The following is a 22752-nucleotide window of genomic DNA, read 5'->3' as shown; positions in this document are numbered from 1 at the left end:
AATCAGGACAAAGTGAGACATTTGGAGTCCCGAGGAAACAAGTGGAGAATTTTGGAGTAAATAATTTTTTTTAATAAAAAAATATTAAAATATTAATATTTTATCTATTGTCAAAATTAGTCATGAAAGGGGATTATATGACTAATCTAAGTGAGGGAGAAGAAGTAAGAAAGAATTTTGAAGAAAAACGACATTAGCGGGACTCGCGTGCTTTTATTAAATAAAGCTAAAGCCGGTAAGTATATATTTAAATATTATGGTGACACCTTGACAAGGTGTAAATTTTATATTTTGTTTGCACATGTGTAAAAGAAGGAAGATAGAAGAAAATTGGAGTTTAAAACATGTTGGAAGGACCAAATTGTAAAGGATAGAAAATTTAGAGGGTTAAATGGTAATAAGAAAAAAAGTTTGAAGACATATGTGTAATTTTAATTAAGTGGACATTTACTAACCAAGGAAGGTTAGATTATGTGGAATATGAGATGTGCATATGAAATTTACTATTACATGCAAATCATTGCATTGAAAAAGAAAGAACTTAATGGGAAACATGTGGGACCACACCATGTGAAAATTGATAAAGAGAAAAAAGAATAAAAAGTATTTAAATGGGAGAAAACCATGGTTTGGTAAAGATAGCCTATGGTAAACAAAGTAAGGATGGTAATGTGATTTGAAAGAAAAAAGAAAGAATAATTTAGTTGTATGAAATCCTATTGGTTTTGAGGGAGGTCAAATAGGATTCAAGAGTGGAAAAATGCATGACGCCTTATTGGTTCATGGGATGGCAAGGCTATTGGTAAAGGAAATATGCATGAAACAATATTGGGTGATAAAGTGGCCAAATGAAGGAATGACAAGTGGACATTAAAGGAGATGAAATGAAATGTAATTGAGATGAAATGAAAGGAAATGTTGCCATTTCCTTAGGCAATCCGTCCATAACAAAGAAATATGGAATGGAGGCTCATTTTTACCTTGTTTGTCCACCACCCGAGAGGAAGAGAGAAAAGAAAAGAAAAGAAACATGTAAGGAGGCGCTCGGCTATTAGAAGAACAATGTGAAGAAAACAAGTGAGTTTCCATGAAAGTATGTGGATTGTGGGTTAAATGTTTGTGAATAATGTTGATGAAAGCTATGAAACTAGGTTAAGGATTTATTGATTGATGTACTGCTCATAATCGAGTATAATTAATTGTGTTGAGTTTGAATGGTTGCTAGGAAATTGTGTAAGTGAAGAATATTTGTTGTGGTAGCGTACCGGATAAGGCAATGGGTGACCGGCAAGTAGAATTAGCTAGATAGATATTCGAGTCAATAGAGACGAAATATCCCGCTATTATATAGTGAGTAGGGGTACCTATTTTAAAATCTTCTTAATTATATATATATATACACGTGTTGGTTTATTTAAAGCGTAAAATTTTGGAAAGCATGAGCTGGTAGAAATGCTAAAGGATTGTGAATGCCTTAATGTTTGAAAGTGTTTTGACTATATATATGTCTAAGTTATATACATAAAGGATTTTAAATTGGAAAACAAGCCTTTCAACACGGTTTATGCCAAAACGTGCCTTACTGTTTGTGTAATGTGCATTCATAAACTAAAGCACAAATTCACCATGCTGATTTGATAATAAAACCTCATGCAACAATTTATAATGTAAAGTTTTACAAAAAAAGGGGATTTTATCATGTTACGATAATCATACTTTGAAAATGGTTTGAAAATAAGCTTTTGAGAACCCATCTTGATTTTCAAATGGTTTTATCAAACAGGGAGATTCGAGACTAGGCTGGCAGTCACTTTGGTTAAGTGTGACCCTTGTGCACAATTGAGCTCTAGCTAGAGAACCTTGGGTCATCGACGGGCTATTAGACATAGTTGGGGCCATGGTCTGTGATATATGTGGCAAGGTTATGGGTTGTTATATGTGGCTAGCCCACAAGTGATATTCGTGGTTGCGACCACTTGATTCTCCGATGTCGTCCAACATTGTCGAGACTTCCATGGCATGTGGGAATCAGGTGGAGCGGTGCTCTCGGATTGTTATTACGTGGAAGTGGGTCCACGAGTTGATATTTACGATTACTTACTTGACAGTGATATCTCTTTGGATTTTCAAACATGACTTCTTTTGCATGGTGAGAAATACTAGTTTTTCTGCAACTTCCTTATTTGATTAAAAGCTTTCAGTGTCTTATACATTGATCATGAATTAATGACATTATGTTTAATACCTCGGTGATGAGATGATTTATGAGCTTGTGTAAAAGCTTTGACAATATTTGATTTCATGCGCACGTGCATGATTATACTTATTTGATTTTAGTAAAGATGTTAATTGATTTTGATGGTAAAAATCTTTTGCTTACATTGGTTTACTATATTACTTGAAATGATTATTTTACATCACAACTTTCAAGTTTAATTGTAAGGCACAAATATCCTATTCGATTATAAGTGGCTTATATATATTCATATGATTTAATATTCAAAACTTCTACTCTTAGCTTGTTTCCCATCTATGCCTTACTCACAGAGCTAATGATCACTGAGTCTGTGAGACTCACCCCCTTATTTCCCTTTTCCAGATAGTGATCAGCCTAGCGTGCAATCATTGGTGGTTATGGTCCACTGCGAATAGGTAAAGACATCTCATAGCACTTTATTTCAAGTCACTTCACTACTAGAGGTCGAGTCATTTATAGCTTGAAGTAGTTGTAAATAGTGTTAATGTAAATATGCGGTTAGATACTAAAGACTCTAATGTAACCTTATGATTATGGTGAATAAAGGATAAGTTGGTTTATTATGATTTATGTACAATTGTTATTACAATGAGGTATATGGTTCAAGTAATTTCATGGATTGAAGGCATAATGTCTAAAGTTTCAATTAAGGCTTGTTCGGGATTTGGCAGATTCACCCACAAGTCTCGAACGCCAGTAACGATCAAGGTAAGAAGTCGTTATAGCTAAATTGCTACCCATAAATATCCAAGGAACAAATGCTTAAAGATGTCAAGTTTAGAGTGCGAAAGATGGCAGACCACAAGCATTACCAGGGGCATAGATTCCTCTAAATAAACTCCCTTTTAAAGATTTTACTCCTTTTTCTTGCAAGAAGGCAAAAACTACCCCTAGTTTCTTCTTGCCTTTTCACCTTTCAATTATTATTTATATATAATTTTCCTTCCCTCTCTTGCATGGTGTAAATGACAAGGTATAATAACCCTTTTTCTTGCTTCATTATTTCTTAAGAAAGAAAGGATGGAATATATTGTTAATACCAAGGCAACAAAGAGATTTACTTCTCTATTTACACTTACATGGAATAGTCACTTTGCGCGCAACATTTTTCTTCTTGAGTGGCCGGCTATTTCACCTTAGGATGGCTTGGGCTCTTATATTTTATCTACATACCACTAGTCATTATTTAATATATATTAAATTTTCTTCACATATATTATATTTCATCTTCGAATGCACATGCAATCTCTTTATGTCACTTATACACCGCTTGACCTTCAAATTCTCTGACAGCTTTAATATTCCAATCTTACTTACAAGTAGGAAACTGTATATATATATATATATATATCCATGTATACAGTTATGTAATCCTTGTCCATATATTTATGTGTGTATGTGTATATATATATATATATATATGCCTTGCATACTTTATTTTATAATGGCACGTGGACCCACCAACATTCCATTTCCACAATCATACTCCCCCCCACTTTAGCCAAAATTAACTCCTTAGTATTGGCTTTCAATATTACGCTGTCTTAGCATCGACCATTAATAAATTCATATTATTTTATTATTAAAATATTAATTTTATTTTACACATTCTCTTTCAATCTCCTATGCTTTCCAACATCATCAATGATCACAATTCTTCTCAAATTTCTAATAATACTTTAGTTTAATTAACATCAGAAGGGACAGAATGCTACATGTTATCAAAATGATAATTATTCATTGATAAATCACTTTTGGCTTTTGAAGGAATGATAAACATAAATGCCCATTCCAAGTCATTGGATGCTAGTCACTTTACGTTTCCCAATGCAAACAAAATTATGATAGGCTTTTGCCAAGAACAACAAAGCATTCAACTTATTTTCAATTTATAATCATTTATAAGATTATTACAAAATTATATATCATAATAATGATGATAAAATATTATAAAAATTATAGCTATTCATTGATAAATCATTTCGAGCTTTCAAAGGTATGATAAATTTGAAAAACTCTTTCCTTGTCAAAGGATAGCATCCACATCACGTTTTCCAAAGAAAATATCCAATTATGATAGGCTTTAACCAAGAACAGCAAAACTTTAGATCAATTTTCAATTTATAGTTATTTATAAGAATATAAATAAATTATGTATCACAATATTAATAAAAAAATGTTATCAAAGTGATAATTATTCATTGATAAATCATTTCAAGAATTTTGAAGGCATGATAAACTTAAAATGCTCTTTCATTATCAACGGATAGCATCCACTTCACATTTCCCAATGTAAAAATCCAATTATGATAGGCTTTAACTAATAACAGCAAAGCTTTCAATTTATTTTAATTTATAATCATTTATAGGACTTTAAATGAATTATATATCATAATATTGATGATAATTATTCATTGATTAATCATTTTAAGCTTTCAAAGGCATGATAAACTTAAAATGATCTTTCCTTATCAATGGATAGTGTCCAATTCACATTTCCTAATGCAAGCATCCAATTATGATTGTCTTTAACCAAGAACAACAAAGGTTTTGATTTACTTTTGATTTATAATCATTTATAGTATTATAAATAAATCATATATCATAATATTCATGATAGAATGTAATCAAAATGATAATTATTCATTGATAAATCAGTTCAAGCTTTAGAAGGCAGGGGAAACTTAAAATGCTCTTTCCGTGTCAATGGATGGCATCCATTTCACATTTCCCAAAGGAAACATTCAATTCTAATAGACTTTAACCAAGAACAACAAAGATTTCTATTTAGTTTTTATTTATAATCATTTATAGGATTATAAATGAATTATATATCATAATATTGATAATAAAATGTAATTAAATTGCTAACTATTAGTTGATAAATCCTTTCAAGCTTTCGAACGCAAGATAAACTTAAAATGCCATTTCCTTATAAATGGATAGCATCCACTGGATGTTTGCCAATGCAAACATCCAATTATGATAAGCTTTAACCAAAACAAGAAAGCTTTCGATTTTTTTTTTCAATTTATAATCATTTATAGCTTTACAAATGAATTTTATGTCATAATATTGATTATAGAATGTTATCAAAATAATAATTATTCATTGATAAATTATTTGAAGCTTTCGAAGGTATGATCAACTTAAAATAGTCTTTCTTAGTCAATGGATTGCATCCACTTAAAGTTTCATAATGCAAACATCCAATTATGATAGATTCTAACCAAGAACAATAAAGCTTTTGATTTATTTTTGATTTATCAATGTTTATATGATGGTAAATGAATTATATATCATAATATTGGTGATAAAATTTTATCAAAATGATAATTATTTATTAATAAATCATTTCAAGCTTTGAAAGGCGTGATAAAATTAAAATGCTCTTTCCTTGTCAATGGATAGCATCCACTTGACGTTCCTTAATGCAAACATCCAATTATGATAGGCTTTAACTAAGAACCATAAAGCTCTTGATTTATTTTAATGTACAATCATTTATGGAATTGTAAATGAATTATATATCATAATATTGATGACAAGATGTTATCAGAATGATAATTATCCATGAATAAATCATTTCAAGCTTTCAAAGGTAGAATAAACTTAAAATGCTCTTTCCTTATCAATTGATGGCATCCGTTTCTCTTTTCCAATTGCAAACATCGAATTATGATAGGCTTTAACCACGAACAAGGAAGCTTTAAATTGATTTTTGATATATAATCATTTATAGGGTTATAATAGATTATATATCATAATATTGATGATATATGTTCATAAAATGATAATTATTCATTGGAGCATTTCAAGCTTTCGAAGGCATGAAAAACTTAAAATGCTCTTTCCTTGTCAATGGACAGCATCTAGTTCTCATTTCCCAAGGCAAAAATCACAGTATGATAGTCCTCAACCAAGGACAACAAGCTCAAGATTTATTTTTGATTAATAATAATGTAGGGGATTATAGATGAATTATATATCATAATATTGATGATGAAATATTATCAAAATGATAATTATTCATTGATAAATTACTTTCAACTTTTGAAGGAATGATAAACTTAAAGCGCTCATTCCAAGTCAATAGATGCATTCACTTCACGTTTCCCAATGCAAACATCCATTGATGATAGGCTTTAACCAAGAACAACAAAGCATTCAATTTATTTTCAATTTATAGTGATTTATAGGATTCTAATTGAATTATATATCATAATGTTGATAATAAATTATTATCAGAATGATAGCTATTCATTGATAAATCATTTAAAGCTTCTAAAGGCATGATAGATTTGAAATGCTCTTTCTTTTTCAATGGATAACATCCACTTTATGTTTTCAAATGCAAACATAGAATTATGACAGGCTTTAATGAAGAACAACAAAGGTTTAGAATAATTTTAAATTTATAATCATTTATAAGATTATAAATGAATTACATATCACAATATTGATGATAAAATGTTATCAAAGTGATCCTTATTAATTGATAAATCATATAAAGCTTTTGGAGGCATGATACACTTAAAATGCTCTTTCCTTATTAATGGATAGCATCCACTTCATGTTTCCCAATAAAAACATCCAATGATGATAGGATTTAACCAAGAACAACAAAGCTTTCAATTTATTTTAACTTACAATCATCTTTAGGATTTTAAATGAATTATATATCATAATATTAATGATAAAATATTATCAAAATGATAATTATTCATTGCTTAATCATTTCAAGCTTTCGAAGGGACAACAAACTTAAAATACTCTTTCCTTATCAATGGATAGTATCCAATTCATATTTTCTAATGCAAACATCCAATTATGATAGGCTTTAACCAACAAAAACAATGGTTTTGATTTATTTTTGATTTATAATCATTTATAGGATTATAAATGAATTATATATCATAAAAGTCATGATAGAATGTTATCAAAATGAAAACTGTTCATTGATAAATCATTTCAAGCTTTCGAAAGTAGGAGAAACTTAAAATCAACTTAAAATACTTTTTCCTTGTCAATGGAGCGCTTGCATTTCACATTTCCTAGTGAAATTGCAAATTATGATAGGCTTTTAACCATGAACAACAAAGCTTTCGATTTTGTTTTGATTTTAAATCATTTAGGGGATTAAAAATGAATTATAAATGATAATATTGATGAAAAACTATTGTCAAAATGGTAATTATTCATTGATAAATCATTCCAAACTTTTGAAGGCATGATCAACCTAAAATGCTCTTTCCTTGCCAATGGATACCATCCACTTTACATTTCCTAATGCAGACATCCAATTATGATAGGCATTAATGAAAAAAAACAAAGATTTCAATTTATTTTGGATTTATGATTATTTATATGACTATAAATAAATTACATATCATAATATTGAGGATAAAATGTTATCAAAGTGATAATTATTAATTGATAAATCCTTTCAAACTTTCGAAGGTATGATAAAATTCGAATGCTTTTTCATTACTAATGGATAGCATCCACTTGACATTTCCCAATTCAAACATATAATAATGATGGGCTTTAACCAAAAACCACAAAGATTTTGATTTATTTTTAATTTACAATCATTTACAGAATTATAAATTAGTTATATACCATAATATTGATGAGAAAATGTTATCAAAATGAAATTATTCGTTGATCAATCATTTCAAGCTTTTGAAGGCATGGTAAACCTAAAATAATTTTCCTTGTCAATGGATAGCATCTACTTCATGTTTCCTAAGATAGACATCCAATTATGATAGGCTTTAACAAAGAACAGCCAAGATTTCAATTTATTTTGGATTTATAAACATTTATAGGTCGCGATCCCGCGAGGGTGAGCTAACTCCAAAAAACCGTCCTCCATTCTTATTCGATCACGGCGGGGGAGCAAGGCAAAATAGAAAAACTCACATTGGGTTTAGGGATAATCAGGCTCGAACTGATGACTTCCACCACATAAATGAATTATATATTATAATATTAAGGATAAAATGTTATCAATGTGATAATTATTAATTGATTAATCCTTTCAACCTTTCAAAAAGGCATGATAGAGTTTGAATGCTCTTTTGTTATGAATGGATAGCATCCACTTGACATTTCTCACTACAAACATCTAATTATGATAGGCTCTAACGAAGAACGAGCAAAACTTTAGATTTATTTTTGATTTACAATCATTTACAAGATTATAAATAAATTATATATCACAATATTGATGATAAAATGTTATCAAAGTGATAATTACTCTTTCATAAATGATTTTAAGCTTTCAAATGCATGATAAACTACAAATGCTCTTCCTTTGTCAATGGATAGCATCCATTTCACGTTTCCCAGTGCTAGCATCCAATAATGATAGACTTTAACCAAGAACAACAAAGGTTTCGACTTATAAGCATTTATAGCATTATAAATGAATTATATATTATAATATTGATGATGAAATGTTATCACAATGATAATTATTCATTCATAAATCATTTCAAGCTTTTAAAGGCATCATAGAATTAAAATGCTCTTTCCTTGTTAGTGTATAGCATTCACTCCAAGTTTTCCAATGCACATATCCAATTATAATAGGCTTTAACCAACAACAAAGATTTCAATTTATTTTCTATTTATAATCATTTATAGGATTATAAATGAATTATATATCATAATATTGAGGATAAAATGTTATTAAAGTGATAATTATTAATTGATAAATCCTTTCTAGCTTCAAAGGCATGATAAATTCAAAATGCTCTTTCCTTATAAATGGATAGCATTGACTTGACATTTCCCAATCCAAATATGCAATTATGATAGGCTTTAACAAAAAACCACAAAGCTTTTGATTTATTTTGATTCACAATCTTTTATAGGATTATAAATGAATTATGTGTTAAAATGTTATCCAAATAGTAATTATTCATTAAAAAATCATTTCAATTTTTGGCAGGCATGCTTAAAATGCTCTTTCCTTTTTAATGGATACCATCCACTCTATGTTTCCCAATACAAATATCCAATTATAATAGGCTTTAACCAAGAACAACAAAGCTTTCGATTTGTAATCATTTATAGGATTTTAATATTTGTAATAATGTTGATGATAAAACGTTATCAAAACGATAATTATTCATTGATAAATCATTTCAAGCTTTCGACAAAATCATAAAATTAAAATGCTCTTTTCTTGTCAATGTATAGCATCTACTTCACATTTTCCAATGCAAACATCCAATTATGAAAGGCCTTAACCAAGAACAACCAAGATTTCAATTTATTTTGGTTTTATAATGATTTATAGGATTATAAAGAAATTATATATCATAATATTGATGATAAAATGCTATCAAAGTGAAAATTATTAATTGATAAATGCTTTCCAGCTTTCAAAGGCATGATAAACTTAAAATGCTTTTTCCTTATAAATAGATAGAATTTACTCAGCATTTCCCAATCCAAACATCCAATTATGATAGCGTTTAATGAAGAACCACAAAGCTCATGATTTATTTTTTATTTACAATCATTTATTGTATTATAAATGAATTATATATCATTATATTGGTGATAAGATGTTATCAAAATGATAATTATTCATTCATTAATCATTTCAAGCTTTTGAAGCCATGGAAAACTTAAAATGATCTTTCCTTGTCCATGGATAGCATCCACTTTATATTTTCTTATGCAAACATCCAATAATGATAGGCTTTAAGTAATAATAGGAAAGCTTTCAATTTATTTTTGATTATACTCATTTTAAGGATTCTAAATGAATTATATATCATAATATTGATGATAAATGTATTAAAGAGGATAATTATTCATTGATAAATCATTTCAGGCTTTTGAAGGCATGATAAACTTAAAATGCTCTTTCCTTGTCCATGGTTAGCATGCACTTCACATTTCTTGATGCAAACATCCAATTATGTTAGGCTTTAACCAAGAACAACAAAACTTTTGTTTTATAATCATTTATAGGATAATAAATGAATTATATATTATAATATTTTTGATAAAATCTATCAAACTGATAATTTTTCATCCATGAATCATTTCAAGCTTTTGAAGGCATGATAAATTGGAAATGCTCTTTCGTTGTTAATTGATAACATCCATTTCTCCTTGTTAATGTAGACATCCAATTATGATAGGCTTTAACTAGGAACAACAAAGCTTTCAATTTATTTTCGAGTCATAATCATTTATAAGATTATAAATGAATTGCATATCATAATATTGATGACAAAATGTTATCAAAATGATAATTATTTCTTGACAAAACATTACAAGCTGTCAAAGGCATGTTAAACTTAAAATGCTCTTTCCTTTTATATGGATAGTATCCACTTCAAATTTCCCAATACGTACATCTAATTATGATAGGCTTTAACCAATAACCATAAACTTTTATTTATTCCAATTTATAATTATTTATAGGATTATAAATGAATTATATATCATAATATTGATGATAAGATGTTATCAAAATGATAATTATCCATTACTAAATTATTTCAAGCTTTTGAAGGCATCATAAACTGAAAATGCTCATTCTTTGTCAATGGATAGCATCCACTTTATGTTTCCTAATGCAAGCATCCAATTGTGATAGGCTTTAACGAAGAACAGCAAAGATTTTGATTTATTTTTGATTTATAATCATTTATAGTATTATAAATGAATTATATATCATAATATTGATAATAAAATGTTATCAAAATGATAATTATTCATTGATAACTCATTTCAAGCTTTCGAAGGCATGATAAACTTAAAATGCTCTTTCCATGCCAATGTGTTGCATCCACTTCACATTTCCCAATACAAACATCCAATTATGATAGGCTTTAACCAAGAACAACAAAGATTTCAATTTATTTTTGGTTTATAATCATTCATAGGATTGTAAATGAATTATATATTATAATATTGAGGATAAAATATTATCAAAGATAATTATTAATTGATAAATCTTTTTAAGCTTTTGAAGGAATGATAAATTTAAAATCTCTAACCTTATAAATGGATAGCATTGTGATAACTCTATTATATAGAGTTATTTTGACTCATTTTGGGAGCTTAAGTAGCTAGATCTTTGAGATTTTATGTTCGAATTTTAGCATTATAGGTGTTTTTTTTAGTTTAAGTTTGATTATTGTTAAGTGATTAATTTAAGTTATTTTAGTTAAATTTTAGGTATTTTATTTTAAATTACTTTAAGAGTAGTTATTGCTAATTTCTCCTATGGCTTTTGTAGGAAATTGATGAAAAAGACTCATTTGATGAAAATCAGTGCAAGTATGGTGATAGCTTCATTCGTATATGTTTCAATTATTTTGACCATATCTCTTTCTAAAAAACTCCAAATGAGGTGATTCTTTGACCAATCAAATTATAAGAAGAAGGGAAACAATTTTTATGTTCACCAATTGGCTCAGTTATGATTGGATCATGGTCAAAATATTTGTCAATTCGGACCACTGCAGCAGGATGTAAAAGACTGAATATGATGCAGTATTGGAGCAAATCTTTCAATCAGAAGTCAATTGATGCGATTTTTAATCCACTGGAAAGTTAAGAGATAGGGATAAAACTTTTAGGTTACTACTTTGCCCAGTTCTTAACATATCAGGGTGAAACTCATGTTTGAAGTTGATAGACTGCCACAGCGCTTGGAGAACAAGGCTGCAGCGTTGCTGAAAGGAAGCACACATACAAAATTCCAGAGGAGCTCAGCGCTGCAGCGCTGGAAGAGCGCGCAGGCTGCAGCTGAGAAGTAGCGTCGCGGCGCTGCGCGACTTCCCTAAAAAATAAAGGACATTAAACGGAATTTCGCAAAATTAGGTTATTTGGAGCCTATTTAAGGAGACTTTTTCAGAGATTTTTGAGGCAGCAAGAGAGGCAGAGCAAAGGAGGCAGCAAGAAACTATTCTGGAGATTTGGAGCCAAGAACAAAGCAAGGAAACAAGAGAATGGAGAGAGAATCAAGATCATACATCTCTAACTATTAGTTTTCTCTCTTACCTTTGTGTTTTTTTCTTATTTTCTTTGACTTGGATTCATGGCTAAATTTCTTTGGATATTGTCTTTATTAGATATTATGAACTAATTTATTTTCTAGGATTGCAATTGAACTCACATGTAATCTAGATTTTAATCACTTTCTTGCTTATTTCAATGGGATTTGAATTGTTTATTCAATTTGTTCTTAATGCTTTAATTGCATGGCCGCCAATTAAATTGATCTAGAAACCTAAACAAACTTGGGAAAGGGAGTTTAGTGTAGACTAAAATTGGGATAGCATATGATCATATTAAGTGATTTGCGTATAGGATAGGGATATACCTATAGGCCATATGTAGCCAAATTAGAGCCTGAACTTAATGAGTTTGTTTTAATTTCAATTCACATAGGGATATAGTGTTTTGGTTAAAATAGATATTTTTATAAGATGAGTTGGGAGACCCTTATAAATAATTTAGGACTCTAGGTTAGCAATTCAACCCATTGAGATAAGTTAAGGAAGAGAGGTAAGATTTAGATGAAGTGTGAGGGATATTGTAATCCTAGGCTTGTTTGATTTGATATTTATTTGAGTATTTATTATTTTGATTTTTCTTAATTTAATTCTGCTATAACTTAGTTTGATTTGATATTATTTTGATATTGTTTGGATAAGATTAATTTGCAATAATTTTAGTACTTAGTAAACTTTTAGATCAATTTCCTGCAGGATCGATACTCTACTTGCTAATATACTATCTATTCGATACGTATACTTGCGTGGTAGAATTTTAACTGACAAGTTTTTGGCGCCGTTGCCGGGGAATTGTTTCTAGAATTTATACTAATACTAATACCAAGCAATTTAGTCTTACTTCAAATTTTATTTTTCTTGTTTTAATATTAGATTTTGTTTGTTCGCAGATCTCTTTGGTCATTGCATGCAAAGAAGAAACAACTTGAATCTTGTTCCTTTTGATCCTGACATAGAAAGAACTTTTAGAAGACATCGAAGGGAGAATTTACAAGTTGCAACTTTAAATCAGACAATGGCTGAGGATAACAATAATAATGGCAATAATGCCATTAATTTGGTTCCCGAAGCAAATAGAGCACTACGGGATTATGTTGTTCCTCTTGTGCAAGGTTTGCACCAAAGCATTAGGAGACCTTCCATCAATGCGAATAATTTTGAAATTAAGCCAGCTTACATTCAGATGATTCAGTCTTCAGTCCAGTTTAGTGGATTACCTAGTGATGATCCTAATTCTCATTTGGTAAATTTCCTAGAGATTTGTGACACCTTCAAGTACAATGGAGTAACTGATGATGCTATTAGATTGAGACTGTTTCCCTTTTCTCTGAGAGATAAAGCAAAAAGTTGGCTTAATTCATTGCCTAATGGGTCTATCACTACATGGGAGGACTTGGCACAAAAGTTTCTAGCAAAATTTTTTCCACCTGCCAAGACTGCAAAGATGAGGAACGATATCACCTCATTCATACAATTTGATGGTGAGTCCTTGTATGAAGCCTGGGAGAGGTTTAAAGAACTACTGAGAAGATGTCCACATCATGGGATTCCTGATTGGTTGCAAGTTCAGACATTCTACAATGGGTTGGTTGGGTCAATAAAAACCATAATTGATGCTGCTGCTGGTGGGGCATTAATGAGTAAGAATGCTGTAGATGCCTACAATTTGTTGGAAGAGATGGCCTCCAATAATTATCAATGGCCTTCAGAAAGGTCAGGCTCGAGAAAAGCTGTTGGAGCTTATGAAATTGATGCACTTGGCACCTTAACTACTCAAGTAGCTGCGTTGTCCAAAAAGCTTGATACACTGGGAGTTCATGCAGTTCAAAATTCATTAGTTGTTTGTGAGATGTGTGGAGATAGTCATTCATATGATCAATGTCCATATAATTCCGAATCAGTCCAGTTCGTGGGGAATTTCAACAGGCAGCAAAATAACCCATACTCCAATACTTATAATCCTGGTTGGAGAAACCACCCCAACTTTTCATGGAGTAACAATGCAGGGCCTTCCAATCCAAAACCCATCATGCCTCCTGGTTTTCAACAACAAGCTAGACCACAAATTCCAGAAAAGAAGTCCCAATTGGAAGAACTCCTCTTGCAATATATATCCAAGACTGATGCAATAATTCAAAGTCAAGGAGCCTCCTTGAGAAATCTTGAGACCCAAGTGGGACAGCTCGCCAATTCCATCAACAATAGACCTCAAGGTTCCTTACCCAGTGACACACAAATCAATCCTAAAGGTAAGGAACAATGCCAAGCAATCACTTTAAGGAGTGGAAAAGAGATTGAAGGGGTGAATCAAAAAGCAGTTGAATCTGAGATTGAACATGTTGATAAGGAAGGAATGTGTGAGAATGAAATTGAAATTCAACAAAAAGATGATGACAAGGCTGAAAATCAAGGAACCTCTCAAGTCATCCATCCTCCACCACCTTTTCCCCAAAGACTTCAAAAGCAAAAGCTTGAAAAGCAATTTTCAGAAGTTCCTCAATGTCTTCAAGAAATTACACATAAATATTCCTTTTGCTGAAGCTTTGGAACAAATGCCCAGTTATGTCAAGTTCTTGAAGGACATCCTCTCCAAAAAGAGAAAGCTAGGTGAGTTTGAAACTGTCTTCCTTACAGAAGAGTGTAGTGCAATTCTCCAAAATAAACTGCCACCCAAACTCAAAGATCCAGGTAGTTTCACAATCCCTTGCACAATTGGTAATTTATTTTTTACAAAAGCTTTGAGTGATTTAGGTGCAAGTATCAATTTAATGCCTTGGTCAATTTTTGAGAAACTTGGTTTGGGGGAATGCAAACCCACTTCTGTTACTTTGCAATTGGCTGATCGTTCTTATGTATACCCGAGGGGAATTATTGAAGATGTTCTTGTCAAGGTAGATAAATTTATTTTTCCAGTTGATTTTTTAATTCTTGACATGGAAGAAGATAGGCAAATTCCAATCATCCTTGGGAGGCCATTCTTAGCTACTGCAGGCGCAATCATTGATGTGAGGGAAGGCAAGATAAGTTTTAAAGTTGGAGAAGAGGTAGTCGAGTTTAATATTTTCAATGCAAGTAAACACCCTAGCTCTACAAATTATTGCGATAGAGTGGAGTTAATTGATGAAGGCAAAGGTGAACTTATTTCTCCACCTACAAGTGAGCAGGCATCAACCTTTGAGTTTAAGCCACCACCTCCACCCATGAGACCCAAGCAGTCACCAAAGGAGCATCCTCCAGCACTATCTAATTGCCCTTTCGAGATTGGACAACAAGTAATGATGCTTTCTCGATCATACTTCAAGCTTTTTCCATGGAAACACAAAGAAAGATGGTGGGGTCCTTTCAAAGTAGTAAAAGCATATCCTTGTGGAATAATAGAGATTGATAGTGAAGATACGGGCACATTCATGGTTAATGGGTTGAGCCTTAGACCATATTTCGAGGATGAAGAACTGCAAAAGGGGGTGCTATAGTCAAGCTAGTGACTATAAAGAAGCGCTTCTTGGGAGGCAACCCAAGATATTTTTTTTTCTAAGTTTAGTTGTTATTTTAGTTAGTTCTTGTTTTTTCTATTTAAATAAGTAGTTTTAATCTCTCCCTAGCTTGTTTTGCTGTGTATGCAGATTTGGAAAGCATGAAGATGAGGAGAAAGAAGATTAGAGCTTTCAAGGAACTACCACCATTGATAGGGAAGTTTCTTTTTCTTATTCTTTTTAACTTTTCACATTGAGGACAATGTGCAATTTAAGTTTGGGGGAAGGTTTTATTGTTATTAGTTTTTGTGATAGTTTATGTTAATTTATTTTCGTATCTTTTCAACTAGATTTACTTGTGCCAGCTTCATTTAATTTACCTATCCAATGATGAGAAATCAGTTATATTCCTATCTTGATTCTTCAAAACACGTGAATATTGTTTGAGTGTTATGTAAATTCTCATGCTAAGCTTTGCCATTAGGTTGAAATTTCTACATTTTGAGCACTATGTCTTTTTCTTAGATTTATTGTATATATTTAGAAAAGGTTTATGTGAATGCAAATTTTTGAATTATATATTAAGTTCTAGAATTTGTTTGATTCTCTCTCGAGGCGAAATCCTAGGCTATACTTAGTTAAGGAGATGATTTAGGCCATTGTTTGGACCGATTGAGCCTTTTGTAGCCTTCCTTTACATAAATTATCCTCAGTTTCCCCCTTTGAGCCTAATGACATCTTTTCTTTGTTTGAACACTTAATTTTTAGCCTAGACCCTTATAATAATATTTGCAACAATTCTTACATCCCTCATTCCTAAGTGCATAAGTCAATTTAGAATGTGTTATGAGCCACATAGTGAAAGAGGTAGTCAAGACAAAAAAAAAAACGATGAAAAGTTCAAAAATATGATTGTACTCATCTCATTGCCCAATAAAAGAAATAAGTTTGGGGGTATGAAATTGAGAAAAAGAAAAAGGGAAAGAAAGAATGAAGTGTTGAACAAAAGAAAAACTTTGATGGAGAAGGGGTATACTAAGTGAAGGAAAATAAAGCTCTGAATGGCATCCAGATTGATTATGTGCTTAGGGTGATTTGAGCTATACATTATCCCATATCCAACCTTAACCCTAGCCATACATTACAAGCTAATTAAAGTCCTATTGATCTTTAATATAGTGTTAGCCTACATTAGTGGAGAGAGGGATGAAAGCAAACTTATGGAGTTAATTATTAATTTGAATTTTGCATGAATATAAATTTTCCAGATTGTACAATATTCTAAGTGAAGAGATGACACACACACACGGAATTTAACTTAATGATGAGTTTGCATTTGAATTGAGACATGAACTTGAATAATATTTATGTGTTGCCTAGAGTTATGAATATGGATTAACTATTGAGGATATTAAAAGTAATTAATGAAATGGTGCAATTGAAGTCTAATTAAATGTTTTCATGTTTACGTTATTGCATGTTGTTTTATGTTTTGCTCGAGGACTAGCAAAATCTTAAGTTTGGGGGTGTGATAACTCTATTATATAGAGTTATTTTGACTCATTTTGGGAGCTTAAGTAGCTAGATCTTTGAGATTTTATGTTCGAATTTTAGCATTATAGGTGTTTTTTTTAGTTTAAGTTTGATTATTTGTTAAGTGATTAATTTAAGTTTTTAGTTAAATTTTAGGTTATTTTATTTTAATTACTTTAAGAGTAGTTATTGCTAATTTCTCTTATGGCTTTTGTAGGAAATTGATGAAAAAGACTCATTTGATGAAAATCAGTGCAAGTATGGTGATAGCTTCATTCGTATATGTTTCAATATTTTGACCATATCTCTTTCTAAAAAAACTCCAAATGAGGTGATTCTTTGACCAATCAAATTATAAGAAGAAGGGAAACAATTTTTATGTTCACCAATTGGCCCAGTTATGATGGATCATGGTCAAAATATTTGTCAATTCGGACCACTGCAGCAGGATGTAAAGATGAACATGATGCAGTATTTGGAGCAAATCTTTCAATCCAGAAGTCCAATTGATGCGATTTTTAATCCACTGGAAAGTTAAGAGACAGGGATAAAATTTTATGTTTACTACTTTGCCCAGTTCTTAACATATCAGGGTGAAACTCATGTTTGAGTTGATAGACTGCCACAGCGCTGAGAGAACAAGGCTGCATGCGTTGATGAAAGGAAGCACACATACAAATTCCAGAGAGAGCTCAGCGCTGCAGCGCGACTTCCCTAAAAAAAATAAGGACATTAACGGAATTTCGCAAAATTAGGTTATTTGGAGCCTATTAAAGAAGACTTTTTCAGAGATTTTTGAGGCAGCAAGAGAGGCAGCAAAGGAGGCAGCAAGAAACTATTCGGAGATTTGGAACCAAAAGACAAAGCAAGGAAACAAGAGAATTGGAGAGAGAATCAAGATCATACATCTCTAACTATTAGTTTTCTCTCTTACCTTTGTGTTTTTTTCTTATTTTCTTTGACTTGGATTCATGGCTAAATTTCTTTGGATATGTCTTTATTAGATATTATGAACTAATTTATTTTTCTAGGATTGCAATTGAACTCACATGTAATCTAGATTTTTAATCACTTTCTTGCTTATTTTCAATGGGATTTGAATTGTTTATTCCAATTTGTTCTTAATGCTTTTAATTGCATGGCCGCCAATTAAATTGATCTAGAAACCTAAACAAACTTGGGAAAGGGAGTTTAGTGTAGACTAAAATTGGATAGCATATGATCATATTAAGTGATTTGCGTATAGGATAGGGATATACCTATAGGCCATACGTAGCAAATTAGAGCCTGAACTTAATGAGTTGTTTTAATTTCAATTCACATAGGGATATAGTGTTTTGGTTAAAATAGATATTTTTATAAGATGAGTTGGGAGACCCTTATAAATAATTTAGGACTCTAGGTTAGCAATTCAAACCATTGAGATAAGTTAAGGAAGAGAGGTAAGATTTAGATGAAGTGTGAGGGATATTGTAATCCTAGGCTTGTTTGATTTGATATTTATTTGAGTATTTATTATTTTGATTTTTCTTAATTTAATTCTGCTATAACTTAGTTTGATTTGATATATTTGATATTGTTTGGAAAGATTAATTTGCAATAATTTTAGTACTTAGTAAACTTTTAGATCAATTCCCTGCGGGATCGATACTCTACTTGCTAATATACTATCTATTCGATACGTATACTTGTGTGGAAGAATTTTAACTGACACATTGACTTGACATTTATAAATCCAAACATCCAATTATGATAGCCTTTAACCAAGAAGCACAAAGCTTTTGATTTATTTTTGATCTACAACCATTTATAGGATTACAAATTAATTATATATCGTAATATTGATGATAAGATGTTATCAAAATGACAAGTATCCGTTAATAAATTATTTCAAGCTTACAAAAGCATGATAAACTCAAAATGCTCTTTTCTTGTATATGGATAGCATCTGCTTCATGTTTCCCTATGCAAACATCAAATAATGATAGGCTTTAACCAAGAACCACAAAACTTTTGATATATTTCTGATTTATAATCATTTGAAGGATTATAAATGAACTATATATCATAATATTGATGATAAAATGTAAACAAAATGATAATTATTCATTGATAAAACATTTCAAGTTTTTGAAGGCATGTTAAAATTAAAATGCTCTTTCCTTATAAATGGATAGCATCCACTTTATGTTTCCTAATGCAAACATCCAATTATGATAGGCTTTAACCAAGAACCACAACACTTTAATTAGTTTTCAATTTATAATCATTTATAGGATTTTAAATGAATTATATAACATAATATTGATAATAGAATGTTATCAAAATGATAATTATCCATTAATAAATCATTTTAAGCTCTTGAAGGCATGGTATACCTAAAATGCTCTTTCCATGTCATTGGATGGCATCCAATTCATGCTTTCCACTGCAAACATCTAATTATGATCGCTTTAACCAGCAACAACAAACTTTTGATATATTGTCAAATTATTTTTGATTTATAATCACTTACAAGATTATAAATGAATTATATATTATGATTTTGTGATAAATTATTATCAAAATGATAATTATTCTTTGATATATCATCTCAAGCTTTTGAAGGCATGATAAAATGCAAATGCTTTTTTGTCAATGGATAGCATCCACTTCACATTTTTCAAGGCAAACATCCAATTATGACAAGCTCTAACCATGAACAACAAAGCTTTCGATTTATTTTTTATTTATAATCATTTACAGTATTATAAATGAATTATATATCATAGTATTGATAATAAAATGTCATCATAATGATGATTATTCATTGATAAATTATTTCAAGCTCTTTAAAGCATGATAAACTTAAAATGCTTTTTCCTTGCCAATGAGTAGCTTCCACTTCACATTTCTTAAGGCAAACTTCCAATTATGATAGGCTTTAAACAAGCACAACAAAGATTTCAATTTGCATTTGATTTATAATCATTTGTAGGATTATAAATGAATTATATGTCATAATATTGATAATAAAATGTTATCAAAATGATGATTATTCATTGATAAATCATTTCAGGCTTTCGAAGACATGATAAACTTAAAATGCTCTTTTCATGCCAATGGGTAGCATCCACGTCACGTTTTCCAATGCAAACATCTAATTATGATAGGCTTTAAATAAACACAACAAAGATTTTAATTTATTTTTTATTTATAATCATTTTTATGATTATAAATGAACTATGTATCATAACATTGAGGATAAAATGTTATTATAGTGATAATTATTAATTGCTAAATCCTTTCAAACTTTCAAGGGCATGACAAACTTAAAATGCTCTTTCCTTATAAATGGTTAGCATCCACTTCATGTTTTCCGATGGAAATATCCAATTATGATAGGCTTGAACCAAGAACAATAAACTTTTTGATTTATTTTCAATATATAATTATTTATAGAACTATAAATGAATTATATCTTATAATATTAATGATTAAATATTATCAAAATGATAATTATTCATTGATAAATCATTTCAAGGTTTGGAAGGCATGATAAACTTAAAATGATCTTTCCTTGTCAATGGATAGCATCCACTTCATGTTTCCCTATGCGGACATCCAATTATGATAGGCTTTAACCAAGAACAACAAAGCTTTCGATTTATTTTTATTTTTTTATTTATAATCAATTTTAAAATTTTAAATGAGTCACATAGCATAATATTGATGATAAAAGGTTATCAAAATAATAATTATTCTTTGATAAAACATTACAAGTTGTCGAAGGCTTGTTACACATAAAATGATCTTTCCTTATAAATAAAAAGCATTCCCAATGCAAACATCCAATGATGATAAGCTTTAACTAAGAACCAGAAAGCTTCTAATTTATTTTTGATTTACAATCATTTATAGCATTATAAATGAATTATATATCATAAAATTGATGATAAGATGCTATTAAAATGGCAATTATCCATGGATAAATCATTTCATGTTCTCGAAGGCTTGGCAAACTTGAAATCTTCTTTCCTTATCAGTGGATGGCATCCACTGCACGTCTCCCAATGCAACCATTTAATTATGATAAGCTTTAACCAGCAACAACAAAGCTTTTTTTTTGGTTTTCAAATTACTTTCAATTTATAATCATATATAGGATTATAATTGAATTATATATCATAATATTGATGATAAAATGTAATCAAAATGATAATTATTCATTGAAAAATCATTTCAAGTTTTTGAATGCATGATATAATGCTCTTTCCTTCTCAATGAATAGCATTCGGTTCACAATTTTTCAATGCAAATATCCAATTATGATAGGCTTTAACCATGCACAACAAAGATTTCAATTTATTTTTGATTTATAATCATTTATTTGATTATAAATGAATTATATATCATAATGTGGAGGATAAAATGTTATCAAAGTGATAATTATTAATTGATAAATCTTTTCAAGCTTTCAAAAACATGATAAACTTAAAATTCTCTTTCCTTAGGAATGCCACTTGATATTTCCCAATCCAAACATCCAATTATGATAAGTTTTAACTGAGACCAAGAAAGCTTTTGATTTATTTTCAATTTAGAATCATTTATAAGATTATAAATGAATTATATATGATAATATTGATGATAAAATGTTATCAAAATTATAGTTATTTATTGATAAATCATTTCAAGATTTCAAAGGCATGATAAATTTAAAATGCACTTTCCTTGTCAATGTTACCATCCACTTCACATTTCTCGACGCGAACATCCAATTATGATAGGTTTTCACCAAAAACAACAAAATTTTCAATTTATTTTTGATATATAATCATCTATAGGACTAGAAATTAATTATATCTCATAATATTGATAATAAAATGTTATCAAAATTATAATTATTCATTGATAAATCATTCCAAGCTTTGGAAGGCATGATAAACTTAAAATGATTTTTCCTTGTCAACGGATAGCATCAACTTCACGTTTTTCAATACAAACATCCAATTATTATAGGCTTTAACAAAGAACAACAAAGCTTTCTATTTATTTTTAATTTCTAATCATTAATCGGATTATAAATGAATTACATAGCATAATATTGATGATAAAATGTTATCAACATCGTAATTATTCTTTGATAAAACATTACAAGCTGTTAAAGACATGTTAAACATAAAATGCTTTTTCCTTATAAATGGATAGCATTCTCTTCATGTTTCCCAATGCAAACATTCAATTTTGATAGGTTTTAACCAAGAACCACAAAGTTTTTGATTTATTTTTTATTTACAATCATTTATAAGATTATAAATGAATTACATATCATAATATTGATGATAAGATGTTATCAAAATGATTATTATCCATTGATAAATCATTTAAATCTCTTGAAGGCTAGGTAACCTTAAAATCATCTTTCTTTGCCAATGGATGGCTTTAACCAGCAACA

General features: G+C 30.0%; 1 protein-coding gene and 1 non-coding gene across 2 annotated transcripts; one reads left to right on the top strand and one right to left on the bottom strand.

The window, feature by feature from the left end:
- The first annotated feature begins 12509 nt into the window (after positions 1 to 12509).
- On the top strand, positions 12510 to 17019 carry LOC110412945 (uncharacterized). Its single transcript, XM_021423605.2, is given in 2 exon segments — positions 12510 to 14791; positions 14793 to 17019. Coding segments are annotated over 2 exon segments (2565 nt in total). The 5' UTR covers positions 12510 to 13216; the 3' UTR covers positions 15783 to 17019.
- LOC149527414 (small nucleolar RNA R71) lies at positions 13751 to 13857 on the bottom strand. Its single transcript, XR_016351018.1, has one exon. It is a non-coding gene; the product is annotated as a small nucleolar RNA R71 (small nucleolar RNA).
- Positions 17020 to 22752: the final 5733 nt, after the last annotated feature.

Source organism: Theobroma umbraticum, unplaced genomic scaffold (assembly GCF_002168275.2).
Source record: "Theobroma umbraticum cultivar Fairchild unplaced genomic scaffold, ASM216827v3 scaffold_95.0, whole genome shotgun sequence".
In the NCBI taxonomy this organism is placed as follows: domain Eukaryota; kingdom Viridiplantae; phylum Streptophyta; class Magnoliopsida; order Malvales; family Malvaceae; genus Theobroma; species Theobroma umbraticum.
This window is presented reverse-complemented; position numbering and strand designations above follow the sequence as displayed.